This window comes from Lingula anatina, chromosome 9 (genome assembly GCF_051362555.1).
Source record: "Lingula anatina isolate TDL-2025a chromosome 9, LinAna3.0, whole genome shotgun sequence".
Classification (NCBI taxonomy): Eukaryota; Metazoa; Brachiopoda; class Lingulata; order Lingulida; family Lingulidae; genus Lingula; species Lingula anatina.
In genome coordinates, this window is record NC_141775.1 from 7,101,009 (window position 1) to 7,123,068 (window position 22,060).

General features: G+C 37.8%; 2 protein-coding genes across 2 annotated transcripts; one reads left to right on the top strand and one right to left on the bottom strand.

The window, feature by feature from the left end:
• The first annotated feature begins 792 nt into the window (after positions 1 to 792).
• On the top strand, positions 793 to 6,494 carry LOC106174422 (uncharacterized). The gene is made up of 10 exons (XM_013555987.2): positions 793 to 884; positions 1,158 to 1,301; positions 1,644 to 2,419; positions 2,667 to 2,890; positions 3,224 to 3,291; positions 3,780 to 3,912; positions 4,608 to 4,704; positions 5,310 to 5,414; positions 5,775 to 5,839; positions 6,213 to 6,494. The coding sequence occupies exons 2-10, from the start codon at positions 1,175 to 1,177 to the stop codon at positions 6,370 to 6,372; spliced, it is 1,755 nt and encodes a 584-aa protein (XP_013411441.2). The 5' UTR covers positions 793 to 884; positions 1,158 to 1,174; the 3' UTR covers positions 6,373 to 6,494.
• Positions 6,495 to 7,441: 947 nt separating this feature from the next.
• On the bottom strand, positions 7,442 to 19,014 carry LOC106174418 (uncharacterized). The gene is made up of 4 exons (XM_013555976.2): positions 16,311 to 19,014; positions 10,984 to 11,108; positions 10,123 to 10,309; positions 7,442 to 9,854 (listed from the first exon to the last, which is right to left on the bottom strand). The coding sequence occupies exons 1-4, from the start codon at positions 17,014 to 17,016 to the stop codon at positions 8,701 to 8,703; spliced, it is 2,172 nt and encodes a 723-aa protein (XP_013411430.2). The 5' UTR covers positions 17,017 to 19,014; the 3' UTR covers positions 7,442 to 8,700.
• Positions 19,015 to 22,060: the final 3,046 nt, after the last annotated feature.

Below are 22,060 nucleotides of genomic sequence, written 5' to 3' on the forward strand. Positions count from 1 at the left end.
AAAACTTTAATATAGCTAACAAGATAACTGATCCTTGGTTCCTACAATCCCGGTACAGCTGTCAAGTAAAATTTTGAAATTTTGTCTATCGCATCAAATTTAATCAGATTTTGATTAGAAAATAATGAAAAAAATCTTTTTTTAAATAAAAAACAGAAAAATAATGAATAGTTTTGCTTACCTTTTCCTTCTAGCTTAATATAATCTCACTATTTTGGATTAAGCAACGCTTTATATATGACTGCAATTAATTCTAAAAATAGATCGCTAATCTTATTGGCTGAAAGTTGTTATCTCTGCTGACGTCAGATTTCTTTGGAGTGAAAGAAAAAAGGAGAAAATATTAAACAAAGTTTTTTTTCTTTTTTTTTTTTTACTTTTTTGTAAAATATTCTTTAAAAATAACTTGTTCACTCACAGTAAGGGGCGTACGGGCCAGTGGTGTTGGGGTGGGGTGCAGTCTTGATAATTTAGGACGATCAGCACCCAAGATGTCTTTAATTTTTATTAGAATCCCACCAAAAAATCAACATATTTTTATCCCTTTTACTGGTATGGCAAGCCATTAAATACAGCAATTTTAAAGACAATTTTATTTCAGAGATGCTAGGAAAAGTGTACAGGGAAAGGTTCTAGTGGGGTGAGGGGACGATTAAGACAGAAATCTCCCCTTTTATAAGGATGTGGTTTGATTTTTCACGTTAAAACCTCTGCTAGTCTGTCATTTAATACTCAGCTGGAAAAAAATCTTCTCAAAAAAAAAAAAAAAAAAAAAAAAAAAATGTTTTTACTGTGGCCTGTCTTGTTAAATTATCCTAGTATGACCAATCACAAGCCTTTGTTAAGGTCACGACCTTGACCCAATATTGTTTAAAATAGGAAAGGTAAGACTATTTTTTTATATTTAAAGATTCTGAATAAATAATTAAACATTATAACTGCACACTGTATTAGTTAAGATGAATACAACACATTTGAAAATATCACTGACTCATTTAATAAGAAAAATAGCCATATTTTGCTCGGAGATGATTTTTGGTTTGTGCGATGAAATAAAATAGAGTTAAAATAAGACAGGAATATATATAAATAAAATATATCAACAAAGGCGTTGCAATCAGGGTCATCTTTACATTTTTCTTTATCCTTTTTAATAGAGTAGCTCATGTAAAACATGTCAGGTAAGGCTAAAAGTCCGCTTGGAGGTCTTCGAATACAAAACCAGTCTTTGCTGCAAAAACTGAGGCAGGGTCAAGTTGATGTGAAGAGGATTTTGGGTGATTCTTCCCGCATAGGTTCAGGTAGGCAGTGCAGGTCATTACAATTTAAGAGCTAGATTCTACTGCCCCTTTATTTATTTATTTATTTTGTTTCAAAATTTATGTGTTTGATTCCTTATTCTGTGGTGATACTGTTGTAAAATGCATATTTAGCTTTTTTTTTTGTTTTCATCAAGTAATTGAAATGAATATGATGATAATAAAGGCATAGTGTAAGCCATTACCCAGCTTTAAATTGTATTAAAAAAGTACTAGTATGTACATTCAGGGTTATAAAAGAATTTCATGGTTAAATGAAAAATGTAGGCATATAAAGTTTTGAAACTGTCAATTTTTCAAATGTTTAAAATATATAATTTATAGGATGCAGTATGCCAATAACCCCAAACAGAAGCCTTCATAGAAACTTCAGAACCCCTAGAAAGTCGAGAATGTCAAGGAGCTCGGAAAGAAAAGCCCTGAGCAACAGAATAAATATCACAAATGTATCTACACCATATTCACCCATTGTAAAGAGAGGGACCCCAGGATCACAAGAAAAACGTAACGTCAGTTTTGCTCGCAATGTCCACGTCAAGGATACTTCTGGACATGGTTGGCGAAGCGTTAAAACTCCCAGGCGGTCAGCCATGACTTCCTTGTTGGACACCCCAAAGTCCATCTTGAAAAAGAGGAAACTTATCGATGAAAATATTCCAGTGAGTTCAAAGTTTCGGCATGAGCCAGACTGGGAGAGGAAGGCAAAGAGGAAACGTTCCTCGTTGAATTTTTCATACAGTGAAGTTGACCAGTCTCCACACCTGGGAGCCGAGTTCACAAAGTCTTTGTTCAGCCCGACTAGTCCCAGGCCTAGGAAAATAGCTGTTAGAACACCTCAGAGGTACAACTTACGTGAGACTCCCTCCAGAGTGAGTACACGACTTGAGTCTCATGAAAAAGACTTGCAGACAGAGTCTCCCCCTATACAAATGTCACCCATCAGACCTCTACGCCATCCAATAGAGGCTGTGAGAAGGGAATTACCAAGGCCTGTCAGTACACTGTTAGAAGTCCCTGGTAATGAGAGAAAGGGGTCGGATGTTTATAACACAGACAAGAGACCCAAGTCTGTACTAATCTCAGCGGGGCCCAAAGAACAGGTAGCTATTTATCTTATAAGCCAGGTGAAGAAGACCATTGGCCTTTAAAAGCTATATATTAATATATTTTGTTTTTAATTTGGAACTGTCTTAAGTTATAATCAGCAAGTGCATTAGTTTACTTGTTACAAGTTATTTTTTTAGATCCCCAAAGGTTGTTTATTTTTTTATTTTTTTGAACCTCAATGGCATGTATGGTAACATTCAGATTTAAAAAAACATCATTGATTGGTCTCTTTATTTCTAGAGCTTTGGTAAACTCAGTGTTCGGAAAGGCAGGGAAACCAAGAGCAGAGTTCTTGAAGACAGCGTACAACAAGATCATGGAAGGCCATTACTCGGCTATGATTGGATAGCTGGTCTCCTTGACAACAACCAATCAGTGACTGAGATGCCCGATGCTTACTTTGAACAGTTGAAAGAATTTCGAAGAGTGAACAAAGCGGAGTGTGTCAGCCGAGCCTTTCCAAGGTGGGGACTGGGGTGTAGGCTGAAGGTTTATATTCATCAGTGTGGGGAAATGTTAAATAGATTCAACTTAAATTTCACCTGGAACACAGCAAACAAGTCTATAAGTCACATATTTTATTTTCTTCTGATGTTTTGCAGATGAATAATTTTCAGCGCAGTGTGCATCTTAGTCAAATGTGTTCTGGCTAATTATGGTGATTAATGTTTTATTAGTGTCGAATTTTAGGGTATTATCAGGCATATATTTTTTAACTGCTGAAAGTATTGAAGAAAAATGTTGTTAAAGTAAAGTAAACACAGTATTGTTGATAACAACTTTTAATTCAATTGCAGTTATTCAGATGATGATTTCCAACGTCCGGAGGCTTTAACTCCTGAACTCAAATATCCAGATCACACATGTGAGTATTGCACAAGTGCTTTTTGCTTGAGAACTTTTCAAAAGAAAAATATTAATCTGTAGCAGTGTCGTTATCCATAAGAGAGAGTACTTATCTCATAACCAAGTCAGCACATTAAGTCATTTCAGTCCACTGATCATTAGGCCACAGAAAACTTGATCAAAACAAGTAGAAAGAATAAAATAATTTCTCTTTTTTTTTTTTCTTCAATCAACAGGTTAATATTATATAGGTTTAGCTAAAATATTTCGATGTCTATCAGTTGTCCAAAACAAATATTAAACTTTCTGAAGATGACCTCAGTCTATAGAAACCTAGAGATGAAAGTCTTCTGGATTTCTGGATAAAAATTTGTGTGTTGTTTTTATACCCCCTTATTCCCCCTCTCCAGTCTCACCTTACAGCGATGTGTGCCTTTGGCATTTGCATTTCCAGATTTTTTAAAGATCCACTTTCATCTCTGTATGCCTGTTTGTTGCTTTTTCCAGGCATTCACACTTACACAATTAACGAGCGTCTGTACCCTGTCCCTGTGAACGAGGCCGAGGATGGGCAGAGCGTGTGTCCAATATGTAACAACCTCAGGAGGAAACCCACCACAGAATCTCCAGGATATGTCAGGTAAGTGATGGGGAAGACAATAGCCAGAACGTATAAATATTCAGTATTCAATTACCTCAGGAGAAAAACCCATCACAAAAGCACCAGTGTATGTCAGGTAAATGATGGGTGAGAGGATAGCCAGATCGTATAAATATTGATTATTTAATAACATTAGGATAAAAACCCACCACAGAATCTCCAGGTTATGCCATGTAAGTGATGGGGGATAGGATTGCAAAATTACATAATTATTCCACACTTAACAATGGTTACGGAAAACCCATGTAATAGCTGTCTGCTGGCGTTTGCTATGATCTGTCGGTCTGTGAAGTCGGTGTCTTCATTGTCAAACCTCCACCTGTGCACACTCGTCAGACTGATGCTCAGGGACAAGTTGGATTGAAGTTTACTGAACCAAGTCATCAAAGAAGCACATCCAGATATCTGAATTTCATGGAAACAGATATCTGGATGTGCTTCTTTGATATCTGAATTTCATGGATTCTTGAAGGGGCACATGGCATTGTTAATCCACCCATGATCTAACTGTTGTGGTTTATTTTGAAAAATCATGTGCAGAAGTTTGAAAATGATTCTAAACTTGATTTGTCAATTGTGAGGAAGTGGTAGAAATGATAAAAAGATGCCGAAGGCCTTGAAATGACATCTTCTTGGTCAGATTATTATCTGCTTTGATTGTGTTTGTATTCCAGGGTCAGCTTTCCAAGGTCCACTCTCCAAACGCCCTATAAACTTCGGCCACACAGGAGGAAAAGTTTCGACCCCTCTGACTCTTACGCTTTGTCACAGGTTTGTTATTCTAGCTGTAAAAGGGAGACCTGGTATAGTTAAGAATATTGATAAGTTATTCAATCACATATTCCTGACATCACAGTTAAAAAACACTTAGACCAGTAAATGTACATGCAAGAAAAGCCCTCACATTTTAGTGCACAATATCAGCCCACTCAGAGGTATAAAATGCCCAAGTTTTTCTCTACCATATTTTTTAAAATAATTTTATTATTATTGTTGTACTCTCAGTATCTCTGGTTTAGATCTTTTCTGTATGCTCCTCTCTTGTCTATATGGCCCTGTCACCTTAGCCTGATCAGGATGTTGGTGTTAGTTCAATATTACATTTATGTCACATCAAGATCCTCTTTTTGTATATGTGATCATTTCTTGCTAGTTATATCTACTTTATGAATAAAATATATGTATTATTATTATTTTATTATTATTATTATTATTAAACACGAGCTTTTCCATGGAATCAAATTAAGATTTTTACATTTAAACTGATTTGTTCCGGGATTCATCACAAAAAAGTGTCGGGTGCCACAGTAAATTTTCAGATTCTTTTCATATCAAGTTCCATGTCTGTATTATTATTATTATTGTTATTATTGCAGCATTGCCTGGCGGGCTGGGACAGCTCCAGACCCAGTGGCCAGCCACCTCCCTCTAACCTGGACCTCAGGGGGATGACTGACGGACTGAAGGCCCAACTAACAGCTGTGAGTAGTAGTAGTAGCAGTAGCAGCAGTAGCAGCAGGAGCAGCAGCAGCAGCAGCAGTAGTAGCATTAGTAGTAGGAGTACATTTAGTAGCAGTAGCAGTTGTAGTAGTAGTAGTAGCAGCAGTAGTAGCAGTAGTAGTAGTACTAGCATTAGTAGTAGGAGTACTATTAGTAGTAGTAGTAGTAGACGTCGTTTCAGTAGTCTGATTGGATAACAATTATAAGATTGCCAAGGTGAAGGACATGCATAGATTAAGAATATTTGTATAGTTGAGAATACCCAGAGTTCTTCTGAATTACCATGTCCGTGATATAAATTCATTTAGTTTTGTCTCTTAATGATCTTCTCTTAATTACAGACTCTGCCAGAAACACAGAAAATAATCTCCGAGGAGAAACGAGCACTGGAGGAGAGACTAAACAGGTGAGATGGAAAATGTTACCAGTTAGAAATTGGTATCACAGTCATTCCCAAATCTTTTATTTATATAAAAACAACAAGCTTTCTTGTTTTTACTAAATAAAATAATTGTGTAGGTTGGAAATCATTTGTTATGGATTTGATTGAGTGAACAAGCTTTACTTCTTCCTTGATTTGTTACAATATAAACTTTTATTACAAATGTGGGCAGTTCTTAAATCTTCTTAACCTCCATTACCCCTTCCCCCTACATTGTTCAGGCCAACTACCTCTCTCGTAAAGAGATTTTGAAAGATGTAAATGTTTAGAAAATTTGCACTTGGTTCCAGCACCAAGCAATTTATTAATGTGCAAATACATGCATGTCAATCTTCAGGCTTCGCCCACTGCACATGGTCACCAGAGGGAGACGGCGTCAGTTGACAGACGACCTCCTCAACGTTTCCCACAGCCTCATGTTTGAACTTCAAAACTTGGAAAGGGAGCGTCTTGGAGCCAAGCGGAACCCTGCCATTGCCTCCTCTTATATACAGTGATAGCCCGGATGATGAAAGTTTTATATACAACAAAAAACACCTTAACAAAAAACTGCTTGCAATTTGAGAAGAAACTGATCTCTCAATTTGAAAGATAATAAACCAAGAAATATGGAAGAAGAGATTATTTTTTTGTTTTGGGAAATTCTTTTTCAAGGTTTCTCCAACCCACGTCATTTGAAGGTTACTAGTACAAGTATTAAGCATTAAAACAAATATATGAGGTGATAAAACATTTTCACCTCTCAGTTTTGATTGTAAGGGATAGAGGGGAGGGGGTTGAAAATTAATAGCACTGCAGGCGTGAGCTTTTTCCATGGAATACCACAATTACAAGATTTTCAATTAAATTTTAATGGGGTCCAACATGGCTTAGATCCCCAGCTGATAGTGTTTGGTCCCACACTAATTGTTTTTATTGATTTATTTATTTTAACCGAGATTCATGTCTAGTAATGAAACTTGAAAAAAAGGCTGAAAACTTTCATCTATCATATTAAATGTCCAGCTAAATAGAAATTGAAAGGAAAAGGACACGTTGGAAGAAAGACAAAAACAAGGGTCGGGTCAATATGAATATTGCCTGAGACACGGGTAGTGATTTTATAATTGTGATTGCCATGTGGCATGTGTTGGTGGCATTAACCTTTGGGGGCCAAATTACACTGGGAATCAATACCCTGTGATTATATACCCAAGATTGCGTGGGTTCTCCTGAAATTTTTTTTCTTATTTCTTCATTGATTTATTATTATTTTTTTATATATATAATTTATTTTATTACTCCTGAATTTTGCTTTTGAAATGTGACAAGAAATGTCTTATGGCGATGCTTTTCAGCGATACATTTAAAACTATACTTATTTTTTTAAACAATTTATTTCTGTCGTGTATCTTTGTGAAAATAAATGGAACATTTACAAACAGTTAAAAGTCTTCATATTGATTGAACCCAGTAACTCCAATAAACAATAACAAAGTAGATAAATAATGTCATCTCGCTACAAATTATATCAATATTTTCAAATGGTCCCAAGCGTGGAAAAATATCCATCCCTTTTATTATTTATACTCAACAAGATTTAACTCAAGTAGACCTACACAGAAGTCGGGTTACAGTTAAAAGTCAATAACACCATAATCTCCATTGTGCGTGTAGGGGCAACCTTTTTTATCTGATCAATTCATTGCACCAAAACTTGCACGTTGGTAAAGTAATTAAAACTTCAGAGAAGCGTACTGCATCTCATCTTGAGTAAATATGACACGCTAGCTACTACCTTTAGTGGCTTTATCACAATATTTGTGCTTATTTTGTCTCTTGTTTTGAGCTTCCACTGCTAGTAAGTTACAGCCATGGCTACTTGTAATCTTTTTTGCAAGACCTTATGGGAGAGAGAAAGAGAATGAGGTCAAACCCCTTTAAAATAATCGGTCCACCTCGTTAACGTTTTTAAATAAGTCCTGATCCCAACAACGAAGTTTGTTTAACCAAGAAAGTAAATGACTTTCACAGCTTAAAGTATCAAAATTCCCGTGAATCCAATGTTCAGTTCAATCGATTGAGATTAATTTAACATGCTCAGTGCTACAAAATCCGGTCAACAGATCAAAATAGTCATCACGGAAAGCCTGCATCACTGTGGCCTGACTAATTGTTCTAGTCGACTACTGGCGTGTACCTTCAGCTGACTAATTTAAAAAAATGAAAAAATAAATAAATAAAGAGTATTAATTAAAACAAAAGAAGAGAAAAGTATAACCGTCCTCAATAGAAAAGCTCAAACATTTATCGTGCGTTTTACAAATAGTCTTTGATGGCGGTAAAATTTATGACCATAAGGATTTTGCGAAGCGTAGCCCAGTCAATTGCGACAAAATTTCCCATACAGCAACAAAACTATCACGTTTTATTGATAGAGCGATGAAGTAATGTAATTCACACCTAAGCTTAGTTATTATGCGCACAGATTCGTATGATACTGAATACTGTGTTCTAAAAATGGTCACACCCTGAATCCCAGTGTACCAGACCTTCCTTACCACACCCAGGTGGCGCAAGGGGACCATCAGCAACTCAGGGTAACCAATGGTACACATGTATCGTGTTTTTATACAATGTAACATTATATTATTTCGTAGTGTCCTCGTGGATATTCAGGTAGAAAAACTTTTCAACATTTTGTTGAAAAATTACTTACAGTGGTAATAAATAAAATATAGTATTTACATACTAATTTCTTTGCATTAAAAATTTTGTAACAGCCTCCATAAACAAATATTATAGCATTTTGTTGCCCCCATAGTGAGACATTATATATCACAAAATCAAACTATTGATATGACTGTTACATATTTTGGGTGCGACTCTCGACCATTCTTCTGATCTGGCGGCTTTTTGGTGCCAGCTTTTTTACTGGACAGTTTTCTAGGTGCAGGAACAGGGTTTTTCGACAAGTTATTCGCCCCAGACCGAACAGAGTGTGAAGCATTCTTAGTTGGGTTATTATTATTAAAAGAGCTGTTCAATTTTCTGTTCTCTATCTGAACAACGGACTTGTGACGCACGTTGTCGTAATCGACCGGCGTGGAACCGTTTGTCATGACTCCACCATTTGGAATTGCATCTACGGAGTCCGAATCTCTTCCACTGCTGGAATTATCCTCTTGGAACTGTTTTCTGAAATCTCGCAAAGACTTAATATTCGTTGGCATTATAGGACTTCGCATTGGTCGTGTTGTCTTTTTAATTTGGCTCAAACTTCCCTTTTTGTCAAAATTAGAAGAGGTTTGAGAAACCTGTGGCGTTTTTGCAGGTGGCTCTACCTGCACATCGTCAGAATCATCCAGCGATATGGTCTCACACTCCGCAAGGGGCTCCAAAGTGGAGTGCCTGTTTTGACGCTTCAAGCTCCAATCTTGTGTCAAACAGTCGTGGTGATAGTCACTTGACATGTATCCTGTAAATCCCGACGAACTGGGATCAACAACGTATCTTCCTTCGTTATCGCGCCTGCCCGCAAAGGCGGTGCTCGAGGACGATGTATCATTGGACGTCGAAGGTCCCCCTTGGGAGGCGCGTGCCAGCATCGGAGTTCCTTTGGATATTGATGGCACCTCCTGCATGTAAAAGTACGCATCCGACCGATCATCCCCCTGTGGTTTGCTGGGCCCATACTGCCTGTGGGATTTAGCGCCGTAAGGGGTCCTCCCGAAGCTGGACAGTTCATATTTATTACTCTGAGCAAGGGCGGTTTTCCACCATGGCTCCTTACGAGGCTCAGGTGGAACAGGGTCCAGTGAGATGTTGGTCAGTTTTTGCTCGTATCGTTTTTTATACCGATGCGGACGTGTGTTTCGACCAAGAGTGCTTTCGGATCTCACATCAGCGTTTTCGGTGTTGGATGATGTCACGGAGGCTCCGGCTCCATGAGACATCGTCCCTCGTCGGAAGACCGACTGTAAGCGCACCATCCGCTCGTCTGGAAATAAACACAAAAAACCAACGTGACAAATAATCTAAGGCTTTTACCTTCATATTTTGATATTCTGAAATTAATCAGTTTGATTGATTATTTGTTTGAATGAAAGACAGCTAAATCTTCTAATTATTTTTCGCTTTAAGTTCGTTTCAAAAACTAGCACTGAAAGGGAAACGTTCAAAATATGCTTTTTTCTTCGTTTTTTTAAATCTTTTAAACCAAATTGAATCTTCTCAGCAACTTATGGCGCACGGTTTTCCCCACATACCCTCTAGAGCTTTAGACGTCCTAAAATCACACTTGAAGACGACTACTTTATATGCCTTCCTGTAGCGGGATGACGCCATCCACAAGATGTGAGAGACCACGAGAGCTTCTGCGTGCAGGAACCACAGATACGTGGCCTGCACTGTCCACGGCTCTAACTTGTAGATCATGGTGATCACTAATAAGATCTGAAATGTGAAGACGTGTTAAAGCATACAGTTACAAGAAATCATTTTTATTTTCTGGCTAAGACACACAGGACTTAGATATATAATGTGCGGACAGATATACAGTGGGTTTACCGCCTGACTCTCATTTTAATTGCGAATAAAAAAGCATTGTAATTTCATAAAGCATGCAGCATGCATGTAAGAATAAGAATTTCTTTAAAAATCTTAATGAATATCTTTATATGGATTGACTAATCATTTTTATTACTCATTCATTCAATATTTCTTCAATTAACGAGTATCAATGTGTAATCATGATGACTACTTTTGTACTTTTGTATACTGTATATCTAACCATCTGTATCTTTACAGTCTTCTGATAGCCTGAACGAGCCCCCTCCCCCTGGGTCGTATCAATTGGTCCAGAAAATTAGTTAAGATGACATGTAATTGGGCGTTAATGAAAAAACTGCGCTTCTGGGATTAACGATTGCTAGCTATTTTTACTATAAAACTTCGAATTGACTCCGTTCATTACTGTAATTGATTATTAACGACATTTATTTACATTTTCTATAGCAGGTGTGCATTTAAGATTATATGGATTATAGTATAACGATACCGTGTGTGAATAGCTCCGACAATATTATGAATTTGAACGTTGACATTGTTATTAAGAAGTGATTACTTACATCTGCGGGGAAAAATTTTGTGCAGTAGGTCGCCAAGGCAATGCATAGTACAAGGGTGCTGTTTAGAACCTCCACTTGTAGTTGGTATTTCAGTCGATCTTTTCTACCTTGCTCTCCTGACAGACCTAGAAAGTAGCAGATAGAAGTGAATATAAGCCGAGAGGTCAACTGCAGTTGTGACGTAATACTCTAGTGAATGACGTCACATATTACCAGACTTTACTGCATTTTCTACCTTACTCTCCTGTCAAACCTAAAAATGAATGTCATAAAATTTTAAGGTCTTATGAGGCGTTTCCAGAACTTGGATAATCTGATATTTTAATTTAAACCGAGAAGTAAGCTGCAGTTGTGACGTAATACTCTAGTGAATCACGTCACATATTACCAGACATTACTACAGTTGTTAAGTAATGACTGCATTTGTCGTCAGATCCAATTGAGACGTTGTCTTTTAGGGTATGGCGCCACATATATTCAATCATAATTCAGAGACGAAAGAATTTGAGGACATCGGCTCTTAGATGAACAACAGTGAAAATAGTTCCTTACTTAAAGCGGAACATTTTAGCGCCAAGGCTAACTCAGCAGTACTCAGCTAGAATGTAGATGTTACATTTCACAAAACAATAGGCATAACTTTTTAATGGCCAAATTTTTTATGACATCCTGAAACGTTACTGTGCTTGTTAATTAAGGCACTTCATTTACATTTGATTGTATACCACTGCCTGTTACGCGGTATTAAAGCAAATCACAAACATCATTTTTCAATTTGCAAAGAAAAAAACGAGAATTAACATGACCTGTGATCGATATTCAACTCAGAAAAATCAATATCTACCAATTAGCAGACATTTGATGAATACAAGTAAGAAATAAGACACTGTTCCATCGTATAGTATAGAACCTGTACAGAGTCAAATTTAATGTACAGTTTATCTCGGTGTTGCTGTATGAGAGAGACCCTTGGGATACAGGGTCCAGTTCTTGTTCATTCCTACATGTAAATCGTGTCCTCGATTTTGACCCACTTGCATCACGCTAACCTGAACCTGTATGAATCACCCTAACCCCCTCCCCCCTCGCATACACAAACCAATCCCATCACCCGCAGCCTGCGTACCAGGACACATGAGACGATACACAAGGCTACATCTATGTCATCTAAATCTTTTATAACACGCACACGATCTCGACTCATTAATTGACAAAGACCTGTCACCTGATGACAATGAATTCATGTGTCCAAATATGTAACACGCTGCTCGTGTATCAGTATCGTATCTCGTTACGTATACCTGCTGTGTTATCGAGAGTTCTTGCGTGTATGCAATAAAGGGAACCGGAGAAGATCAGCATTGGTCAGAATTGTGCCGGAAGTGACGTGCAGTGGTGTTAGAAACGAAGATGAGTGGTCATTTTAACATAGAGGTGAACGGCAGTGAAGACGGGTTGTCGGAGGAAAAAGAAGTTTTCTAAACAACATGGTAAGTTAACTCTCTTTTTTTATGCATTTTGGGCAGAGAAAACTTGTAGAAATAATAAATGCATGATATGAAAACGTGACACGGAACTTGAAGGTGCAAAATCGTGCTTAATTTGCGGTCAACTTGTTTAGAAATAAATGCTGCGTCGACCGCCAGCGCGACAAAAAGCGTAAAGGGGAAATAATTCCCGGGAGTCTATAAATCGTTGTCATGTGGAAATTTGGCATTAATATAATCCGATATGTCCATAATTAAGTATTTTTGGGTGTTTTATTGTATGGGCTGCAATTACAACGATGTTTTAGAGGTCTTGAAGGACCTTGTGAAAACCAGGAAGTAGTTCGTAACTAACAAGTGGAATGTACCGATCTCCGACTGCTGTGCACAGCTGTATCTTTTTTTCAATATATTGACGAATTTTTAGATCTTTATATGTCCATCTGGCATGAAATTCCACACACATGCTCACACTGATATACCTTTTACACTGGGGAAGGCGCTAATCAGTGACAGATGCCAAGACAAAGGTGACATTCTGACAGCCTCTTATCTGAGTTAAAAATCACTGACAAAAGAGACTGGCAATCAATTTCCTCAGGCTGGCAATCATTAGCCTATAGAAATTGGTCATGTTACATCTTATCTACCTGTGAGAATCGTTTTACCAACTAAGTATTGCATAATAATGTCAATTATTAGTACTTTGAGCTAGTCTTAATTACCTGTCAGCTCACCTGAATTCTCTTTTTGTCTTTTTGGGAAGATCTTGTCAGTGAAATGTTTTATTTGTCCTGTGACAAAAATTCGTCAATATATTGAAAAAAAGATACAGCTGTGCACAGCAGTCGGAGATCGGTACATTTCACTTGTTAGTTACGAACTACTTCCTTGTTTTCACAAGGTCCTTCAAGACCTCTAAAACTTCGTTCTAATTGCAGCCCATACCATAAAACACCCCAAAAATACTTAGATATGGACATATCGGATTATATTAATGCCAAATTTCCACATGGCAACGATTTACAGCCTCCCGGGAATTATTTTCCATTTACACTCTTTGTCGCAATGGTGGTCGATGCAGCATTCATTTTAAAACAAGTTGACCGCCAATTAAGCACGATTTTGCACCTTCAAGTTCCGTGTCACGTTTTCATATCATGCATTTATTATTTCTACAAGTTTTCTCTGCCCAAAATGCGTAAAGAAAAAGTGTTATCTTATCATGTTGTTAAGAAAACTTCTTTTTCCTCCGACAACCCGTCTTCACTGCTGTTCACCTCTATGTTAAAATGACCACTCATCTTCGTTTCTAACACCACTGCACGTCACTTCCGGCACAATTCTGACCAATGCTGATCTTCTCCGGTTCCCTTTATTTAGCCGTCATAAGATTTTCTTGTAGTGTGTGTGTGTGTGTGTGTGTGTGTGTGTGCGTGCGTGTGTGTGCGGGCGATGAAAGTGCATGCAGCATGCAGCACGTAATCATTATGGTGTTATTTGATACAGCAGCGTTTCAAAATTACTGGATATTATTTCATCTCTCAATATGTAGTATGCTGTAAATTAAACGTTATTAAATTATTAAGCAATGTGTAGATTACCTATATTGACAGCAAAGGTTGCCGAAGACAGATAAATTAAATATGTTTAGACTAACCAGAAAATTTGACAGAATAGTATTTTATGGTTTTTCGAATCAGATTTCTTCAAACTATTTTATTTCTTCCCAAACATAAGTAGGATAGCAAACCACGGAAACATTGAAAGGAAGCTGTTTATTTTTTAACACATAGAAGCTCAGAAATGGCGCTGCTAATAACCCCGCACTGATGGGTGCAATGAATAGCCCGTCTAATTCCGAACTTTAGCTCACATAATAGTAAAAAAATGCTTTTTAAGGTTAGAATATAACTTATACCCGAGAGACGGAACTTGCTGTTTTCAAAATCCAGTGACGTCTTACAGCAATATATATTAAATGTAAATCCTTAGCTGTAAGTGCACACTAGGTTACCTTGGTTGTTCCAACATTGCAGCCATGCATAATACAAAACCACCTGCTGCTGATACAAATTCTGCTCTGTTTGAAAGCAACACGTTAAAATTTAATTCTTAGAGAGATTAGATACATCCCTTTTGGATAGGAAGTACACTTACGTCTGACGGTATAGGTAAACAGTTGAACAGGGCGACTTCAAACGTTACAGTTCGTAAATATCAGCGAAATAAAACAGTGTGATCAAGGCGACAGAAAAATTATCGTTCTAATACCTAACATTCTTACAGACGGTAAGTCTGTATGCAGTCTGATATGTACCCACAAAGACACACTTAAGGTTCACTTTTTGCCCAGCCGAACCGTGTTTTTTTTTTTACTTCAAGATATAGGGCAATGCAAACAAAACGCGTGCCCAAATGCATGTGACGTGATTCGAAGTCTAACGTCATTTATGAAAAACAAACACAGCACACCTCATGCCCCTTACCCCAGTGAGTTCACCCTGATCTGCGGGTGCTAATGACAACTCTATTGTGTTACGTAGCAGTCAAGTGTGATACAGGTGGCCGCCTAACACCGTGTTATTCAGGGTACAAAAAGGCATTTACAAACCTCTTATTTTTTATAGTCAATAACAATCAGAAAGAACTTGAGGTTAATAATGAAAACTGTAATGTAGAACAAAACCGCTAATTGAAACACGATTTTGTTGTTTTGAATCGATTTTTTTCTACTACATAATCATGTGTTAGGTTGGATGGTTAACATGTCATGGAACCGAAAGGTCCAGCTTAATAAGTGCCATTTAATTCATAGACAGGTTTCTTTAAATTATTATCATATGTCCTTGTTCTTATTGCCTTTGCTGCAATTTTTAAAAACCTGTTTTTGGTTTTCATGTTGAAAGATTATAATTAAACCAAGTTCCCAGCAACATAGAAAATAATTATAACGTTACCATAACAGAACAACAGACTTGTGACATAGACAAAGTAGTTATCATGATTGAGATAATTATATCTAAATGAGACATTGGCAGTTTATATAACCAAAAAAACGTTACGGTAACCTTACGGTAAAGTTACGGTAACGTCATATAACGTTCTGTGTTTATTGGGCTGATGGTCTCCCATCAATTTGTTTTTCTCCTTTTCTCATCAACTTTGAACACAGAGATCTTTATACGTATGTGGCTTTCTGTTAGTATCTAATGTATAAATAATCATCTCTCATACGTTATTTCTTTTATGATATTAATTTTCTTATTATACTAATGTCACCTGCATAACAACATAGATGGGGCATGTTTTAACAGTATAAAGTGACCAACGAATAAAGTGACTATAATTTATCCGTCTCCTTTGATAAAAAGTTAAAAGGATGACTGAAGAGATATAGAAACATAATCACATAACTGACGTGTATAGATAAGAGTAGACAGTTTTAGAGTTTAACAGACACGATTTACATCAAATCATTATCATCATTTACAGTGCAATGTTTAAATGACGTCCTTGGGCAGCTTCGAAATATATTTCAATACACAGCTTGTAAAACTTCTGTCTGCTCTTTTCAATTCATATGCATTTCCATAATATGTTATAATTCTGACAGCCGGTTTCTATTTTGAAATTGAATTCAGATAAAGCTATCTGTTGTTTTTTTAAAGCAAACTCACCTGCAATACTGTTGGACTGTGATACATATATCAAGTTTCATAATATGTATAATAAAAAAATTAATCGAAGTGGTCAATCTACGTCCGGTTTTTGAAACCCGTAGGACAAAAGTCACAGCCTTGAACTTTAATTATCAGGTGCGTTTTTTGAAAACCTTACCTGCAGCACGATTGGGCTGGTAAGATACCGGGGTCCGCGATGTCTCCGGCCCACCGCTGTGGTTGCTCAATAGCGTGATCTGACTGGCGCTAGTGTCTGGGGAGTAGGCAGACGCACGGAACAATCTCTTTACCAAGAGCCTCTTAAAGGAGATCATGGCGTCCACGGCGCAGATCACACACACAAAAAACAACGCGATCTCCACGATCACTATAAACCCCGCAAAACTGGGTTCTAGTTCATGTGGAAGAAACTGGCATCTTCCTACGCTGGGGTAGAGTGTCTTGTCCAAGCCGTAGATCGGGATAAGTGTTATAATGGCCGGAAACAGCCACGTTAGGACGACAATGAATTTAATTGTACTTGAATTCCCGAAGTTGTCCACTAAAACATCTCGCTTCCGTAAAAGAAATGTCCGATCTAAACAAATCCAACACACTGACATCAGTTCTATCGCTCGTAGTGATGTGTTCAACCAAAATAACGCCGAACACCAAGATGGCGTCCATGCTTTGCCTTCCAGAGCGTTGCATTGGACCGGAATGGCGACGATCATCTGTAACATGACTGAGCAGAGTATAGAGATGATATATACATCACAGCTGTAGTAGTCGCCTTGGTAGTGGCGCACCGATACTATGGCTAATATCACCATGATCAGAGTGATTGGGGTGAAGGTCAACCACAAGATCACCTCCAGCGACATTCTGGGCTATGACAATTAAACCCGTTTACCGTAATATTACCGTAATATTATTGCTTCTACGCAAACAGTTCATTTTCTCTGTTTGCGGTTGAAGTTCCATGTAAATGAACTACTGTCTATGCTTGCTTTCCTACTACGCGGTAAAATTGCTGTATGCCCTTATTTAAAATGTTACGATGTACGAAATGTATACCAATGGCATTTTGTAAATGTTTCATTCAGATTTAATTATCTCAATCATGATAACTACTTTGTCTCTGTCATAAGTCTGTTGTTCTGTAAATAATACAATTTGCGACAAAGACTAGCGTTAATATAATCCCACACTGTTTCCACATAATCACATCCATTATTGTAGTTTCTAACCACACCGAGCGTCAAACAACTGTGAGAATACCTGGCAAGGAAGAATCAATCATTGTCTCTGGCTATCGCCTAGTAATTAACCCTACATCATTATTCCATTAAAACACGCCGTTGACATTTTCATGGAAGATGAAGAAATGACAGCCCCCGTCTAACGCTCTTAAAGAGTTAACGAATTGGAACAAGGCAGTCACTTAATCAACCACACTTTATAGACCTTCAAAGGGTATCCTAATGTATTCAAGCCAATCCTGACTTTGTCTGTCTTAAACAGAGGTACTCTTGAACGGAACGGTGATCTGTTTGCTTAAAATGGACACACTTAATGGTAGATATCAACATGTTACATTCTTTTTTTTTATCTCTTTTCGTATTTGTATCATCATATCCCTTAAAGGCTGGGTCCTACGTTCGTTGAATCCAATGTTATTGAACTGAGTCTTCTTTGAGCATAGCCGCTTTAAAACAAATCAAAGTTGATGGTAATTAACATGTTACACAGAACCGCTCCTCGCAGTGCCCTTGGTTGTTGATTTTAATCGTTGACTTAAGTCAATGAGTCAATACATCGTGTGTGACATATATTCATGGTTTATACGTGCTATAGTCATCCAATCACATAAAATGGATAAGTGCGTTTGGTCTCATATAATCCATAGGTTCTGTTGGAGTCTTAAGGCCTCGCCAGCGTCTCTCATGACGAGTTTTCCGATCCGCAAGTGTTGCCATTCAAATAATCCTATTGCTGAGTTTTCCGAATTTTCCCTCTTGTGAATAATATGAAAAAATCAATTCTTGACCTGCCACGCCTTCTGCTGTATTTGCCACATTTCCATCACGCGATTTTAGACGTCAATTACATATACACCATGATCCGATAAGCTGATTTATATATTTATTTATTTATTTGATATGATCCTTGAGCATGCTCTGTCATCAAGTTCCGGACTATTTCCTTTCAATATAATCAGAAACGATCAGCAACGGTGATACACATATACGCAGCATGATTATTCCAGTTGCTATCAAGAACTGATGTATACTGCTTCTCCAATCCTTCGTAGCAAGATTACTGTTGAAAGAAGCGCGATACATAACGGATTCAAAACGACATGGTAACCCTGTTATACGTGTCATGTGCGCAGGCAAATTCTGTAACAATCTAAAGGAGCTTCCGGGCTCCAATCGCTCTTCTTAACTGGCGTTGATCTGCCCGTGTCCACAATAATGTCAAATATCAGAATCACTGAAATCTATATTGCTCTGATTGAAACACACATATCATATACACCTGTATACCTTACGCATAAGCACACAGTCAAATACATGGCAACTGTAAATCATTGTCTCCAACTGACGTTTCGAACACTTCAAGATGTATCGGTTGTATTGCGGGTAATGAATTATTCGTTTCGGCCTGATTATTTGTCTAGGTTGTAAATGCAGTGGGTTTGAATCTAGTATCTTCGTTCCACTTGTTCACGGTGAATACAGCTCTTTAAAGAAAAACAGCACTACAAAGTGCAAGCCTCCCACAGTCGTGATTCGAACTCGAATGGCTATGCAGAACTAGCTTCCATATTAGGTATAAGAATAAACACGCGTAGGTACGTAATAAAATTAATTATAGGTCTATACTTCTATGGTCTATAGAACTATAACCTGTGTATTTCTCAACAAGAGGTACCCGGTACTGTGCACTGAGACCTGCCACATAAGAAGATCAGTTATTGAAATTGTCATATATATTTTTATACACTTTGGGTAGAAAATTTCGCAGATATTTCACGAGTTCATGATTGCGATTTACATTTCCTTTGCATGCTAGGTATCTACGCTGCAGAATAGTTCATTTCGGGTCATTTTGGTATCAGAACCATTCCTCTGATTCCCCATTCCTCATAAAGCACACCAAATGAATGAAACGCGCTCAAATAGTTAAGTTCTGCCGTATTTTCAAAAATTCCACTTTTTCATCAACAAATCTGATGCCGAAACGTATGGCATCCAACCTGCAAAGACTACGACAGTTCACTGGTACGTCCAACCTCTTTACAGTAAGCATATCAGGCTTTGTGTGGTTAAAGCACACACTAACCCAACTATTGCCGTGGGTGATTTCCGCGTTGTGTTTCCACATCTACAACCTGTATATGTAGATATCATAAACGTTATTATTTAACTCTGATGATGAACTTTAGAGCTATCTCCTCGTTATTGATTTCTGCTTCGCAGGGGGTAGACAGGAATCTTAAAGGGAAGGCGGTGCAACGCGTAATGTACAGAGGTGCCGAGAGCGCAGTTATGCGGTTACATGTGGATTTCAGGCTAAGAGATTTTCTACAAAAGAGAAAGAGATTGTGTCATGCAATATCAAACTGACTTTCTTGGGTAGCGCGGGATTGTCAACATATGAGCCAGCATATTGTCTGGTGGTGACTCATAATCAGTGCAACTTGGGCGTTCTTGTTTGTCAAAGAAACTAGATTTAGCGTTTTAGCCAACGACTTAATAACTGAATGTCAGATGCTGACAACAAGTGTTAAGGAAGAGCTGTATGGGGAGACTGCAGTATCTTCCTCGTCAACTCTACTGTCATGGCGTTACGTGTAAGTTTCCTAGGATTCGCAGCCAGAAAACATGACTTTCATCTCCTAAAATGAATCAAAGACTGCGTTAAGATAAACCCATCGTACCAGCTGGATCGATCCAACCGCGAGGGGGGGGGGGGGGGCGGGAATCTTGCTAAAGTGCACTAACTAAAATTTTAGTTTGATACGCCTCTTTAAGTAAAAGAAATTCCGAGAACCGAGCACGCACGATAAATTATCCCCTTGCTGGTCGAGGAGGCGTGTCAGACAATTAAGCTGATTACATTGACTGCACTAGAGCGAGAATCCCCGCAGAGTTGGATCGATTCAGCTAGTAGGGTGGGTTTATCTGAACGCCCTGAAAAATGTGCATCGTTCTAAATGTTATTTTTATAGTCTCTAAACCGGTTCTTTAGTAAGGCCTGTCCCTCTATATACATGTACATGCCGTAGATCTGTAAAAAATAAAGATAAAGAACTCACCAGCCCAGCAGTAGCTCACTGCCGTACACCTTCAAGCCACCTCGGTCTCGTTCTGGGCTGTAGCTTGCACCATCGCTTAATTCATAGTTGAGATACGTCAGAAATAGAAACTCCCCAGAATCGGGTTTTCTGTGACGTGTGAACGGTCCAAGTGTGGGAAGATTGAGAAGGAATAATAAAGAAAAAACACAATATCCAAGGTCTGTGTTCAGCGGAATCTATATGTCATATAAACCTCTGTCTGATGTCTCTTGGTATCGATCTGATTCACCATGCCTATAGGTGTGTGATCATCAACACATGTGTTTTCAAATCCCCAGGTTGTCAAGAATCAATATAGAGATAAATATATAATGTCGACGTGAAGTGGGGTCTGTTTTTGTGTTTCTGGTGTATTTCGCTTCGCTTCCTTTTTTATTACAGTTGCTGAACGTGAACTTGCTTTTCGATTTTTTTATTTTATTTGATTTATTTTATACTTAAAATGTGTATTGTATATAATACACAATACACATAATTAATACATGGATTACACAAGAAAGTGAAAGGACTTATTTCCGTTCTGCTCCATATATGAATGATCACGTGAGTAGGATCAAAGCCGTTTAGAATAATAATAATAATAATAATAATAATAATAATATTATAATAATAAAACGCAAAAGGCTCTGCCTCTAAACTTATAAGGCGATCAAATAAAAAATGATTGATTATACGTTTTTAACTGGCACATTTTATATGGCTGGGAAGCTCGAGTAATTAAAGGATGTTTTTCCAAAAGATTTGGCAGAGGGTAACTGAACTGCACTTGACTTAAGATTTGAGAAAAAGGCTAGAATCACAATTTGTAGGGAGAAAAGATTCGTCAAAAAAGTTTGTTTTGTGGATTAACATCAAATAAATATTAAGCACCTTAGGACAAAATATAAAGAAACTAACAACAATCAATCGATCATATCCGGGCATCTTGGGTATTTTACGGTTGCCAGAGTTAATGAAATTACGGATATGGGGTATTTAGTATAACTACGATGAATGGGTTAATTTAGATTGTGAGAAAACAGATTTACAGGGTGTCAGTAAAGGTACTTTTTAAATACTCATCCAAATGTGGTACAAGGAGGACACACATTACATATTGAAAGAACTCAATATCTGAAAGCAAATAGAAATCTGCCATTGGAACCAGCAAAAACCTTACTTGTTTCACCAGTATTGTTGAAAGGTGTGTTCTGACCCCCCCCCCTCCCTTCAACCAGCATGCCCCACACTCACACTCAAAAACACATGCGTCTATGCATTAATTGTGACTATAACAAAACAGAGAACTCATACCCTTTGATCATATAATGTGCTTCTACCGTGGCAGGCTGATAGGGCGATCACTGAATTGTTACCAAGGTAACGTGTACTTCCCATTACTTAGGCGCGTTGGCAACGAAGTCCGGTTCATTCATACAGCTTCATAAAGGCGTAATGGATGCGATTCCTCGTGCTCTGCTCTGGTACATGTACAACCTCAGTCGTAACGACACTGTGAAATTTGCTACTATTGTGTAAGAGTTATATAACGTGTATCATGCATCTAAGGTCTCGGTGTGTGT

What these genes read in the sequence shown, in the direction of transcription:
- LOC106174422 (XM_013555987.2), top strand. Translation starts at nt 1,175, where the DNA reads ATGTCAGGTAAGGCTAAAAGTCCGCTTGGAGGTCTTCGAATACAAAAC. An exon ending in GAATCTCCAGGATATGTCAG is followed by an intron (nt 3,913 to 4,607) that starts GTAAGTGATGGG and finishes TTTGTATTCCAG; the next exon opens with GGTCAGCTTTCCAAGGTCCA. An exon ending in CTGGAGGAGAGACTAAACAG is followed by an intron (nt 5,840 to 6,212) that starts GTGAGATGGAAA and finishes GTCAATCTTCAG; the next exon opens with GCTTCGCCCACTGCACATGG.
- LOC106174418 (XM_013555976.2), bottom strand. Translation starts at nt 17,016, where the DNA reads ATGTCGCTGGAGGTGATCTTGTGGTTGACCTTCACCCCAATCACTCTG. An exon ending in CAAAATTTTTCCCCGCAGAT is followed by an intron (nt 10,310 to 10,983) that starts GTAAGTAATCAC and finishes TTCACATTTCAG; the next exon opens with ATCTTATTAGTGATCACCAT. An exon ending in GACGTCTAAAGCTCTAGAGG is followed by an intron (nt 9,855 to 10,122) that starts GTATGTGGGGAA and finishes GTTTATTTCCAG; the next exon opens with ACGAGCGGATGGTGCGCTTA.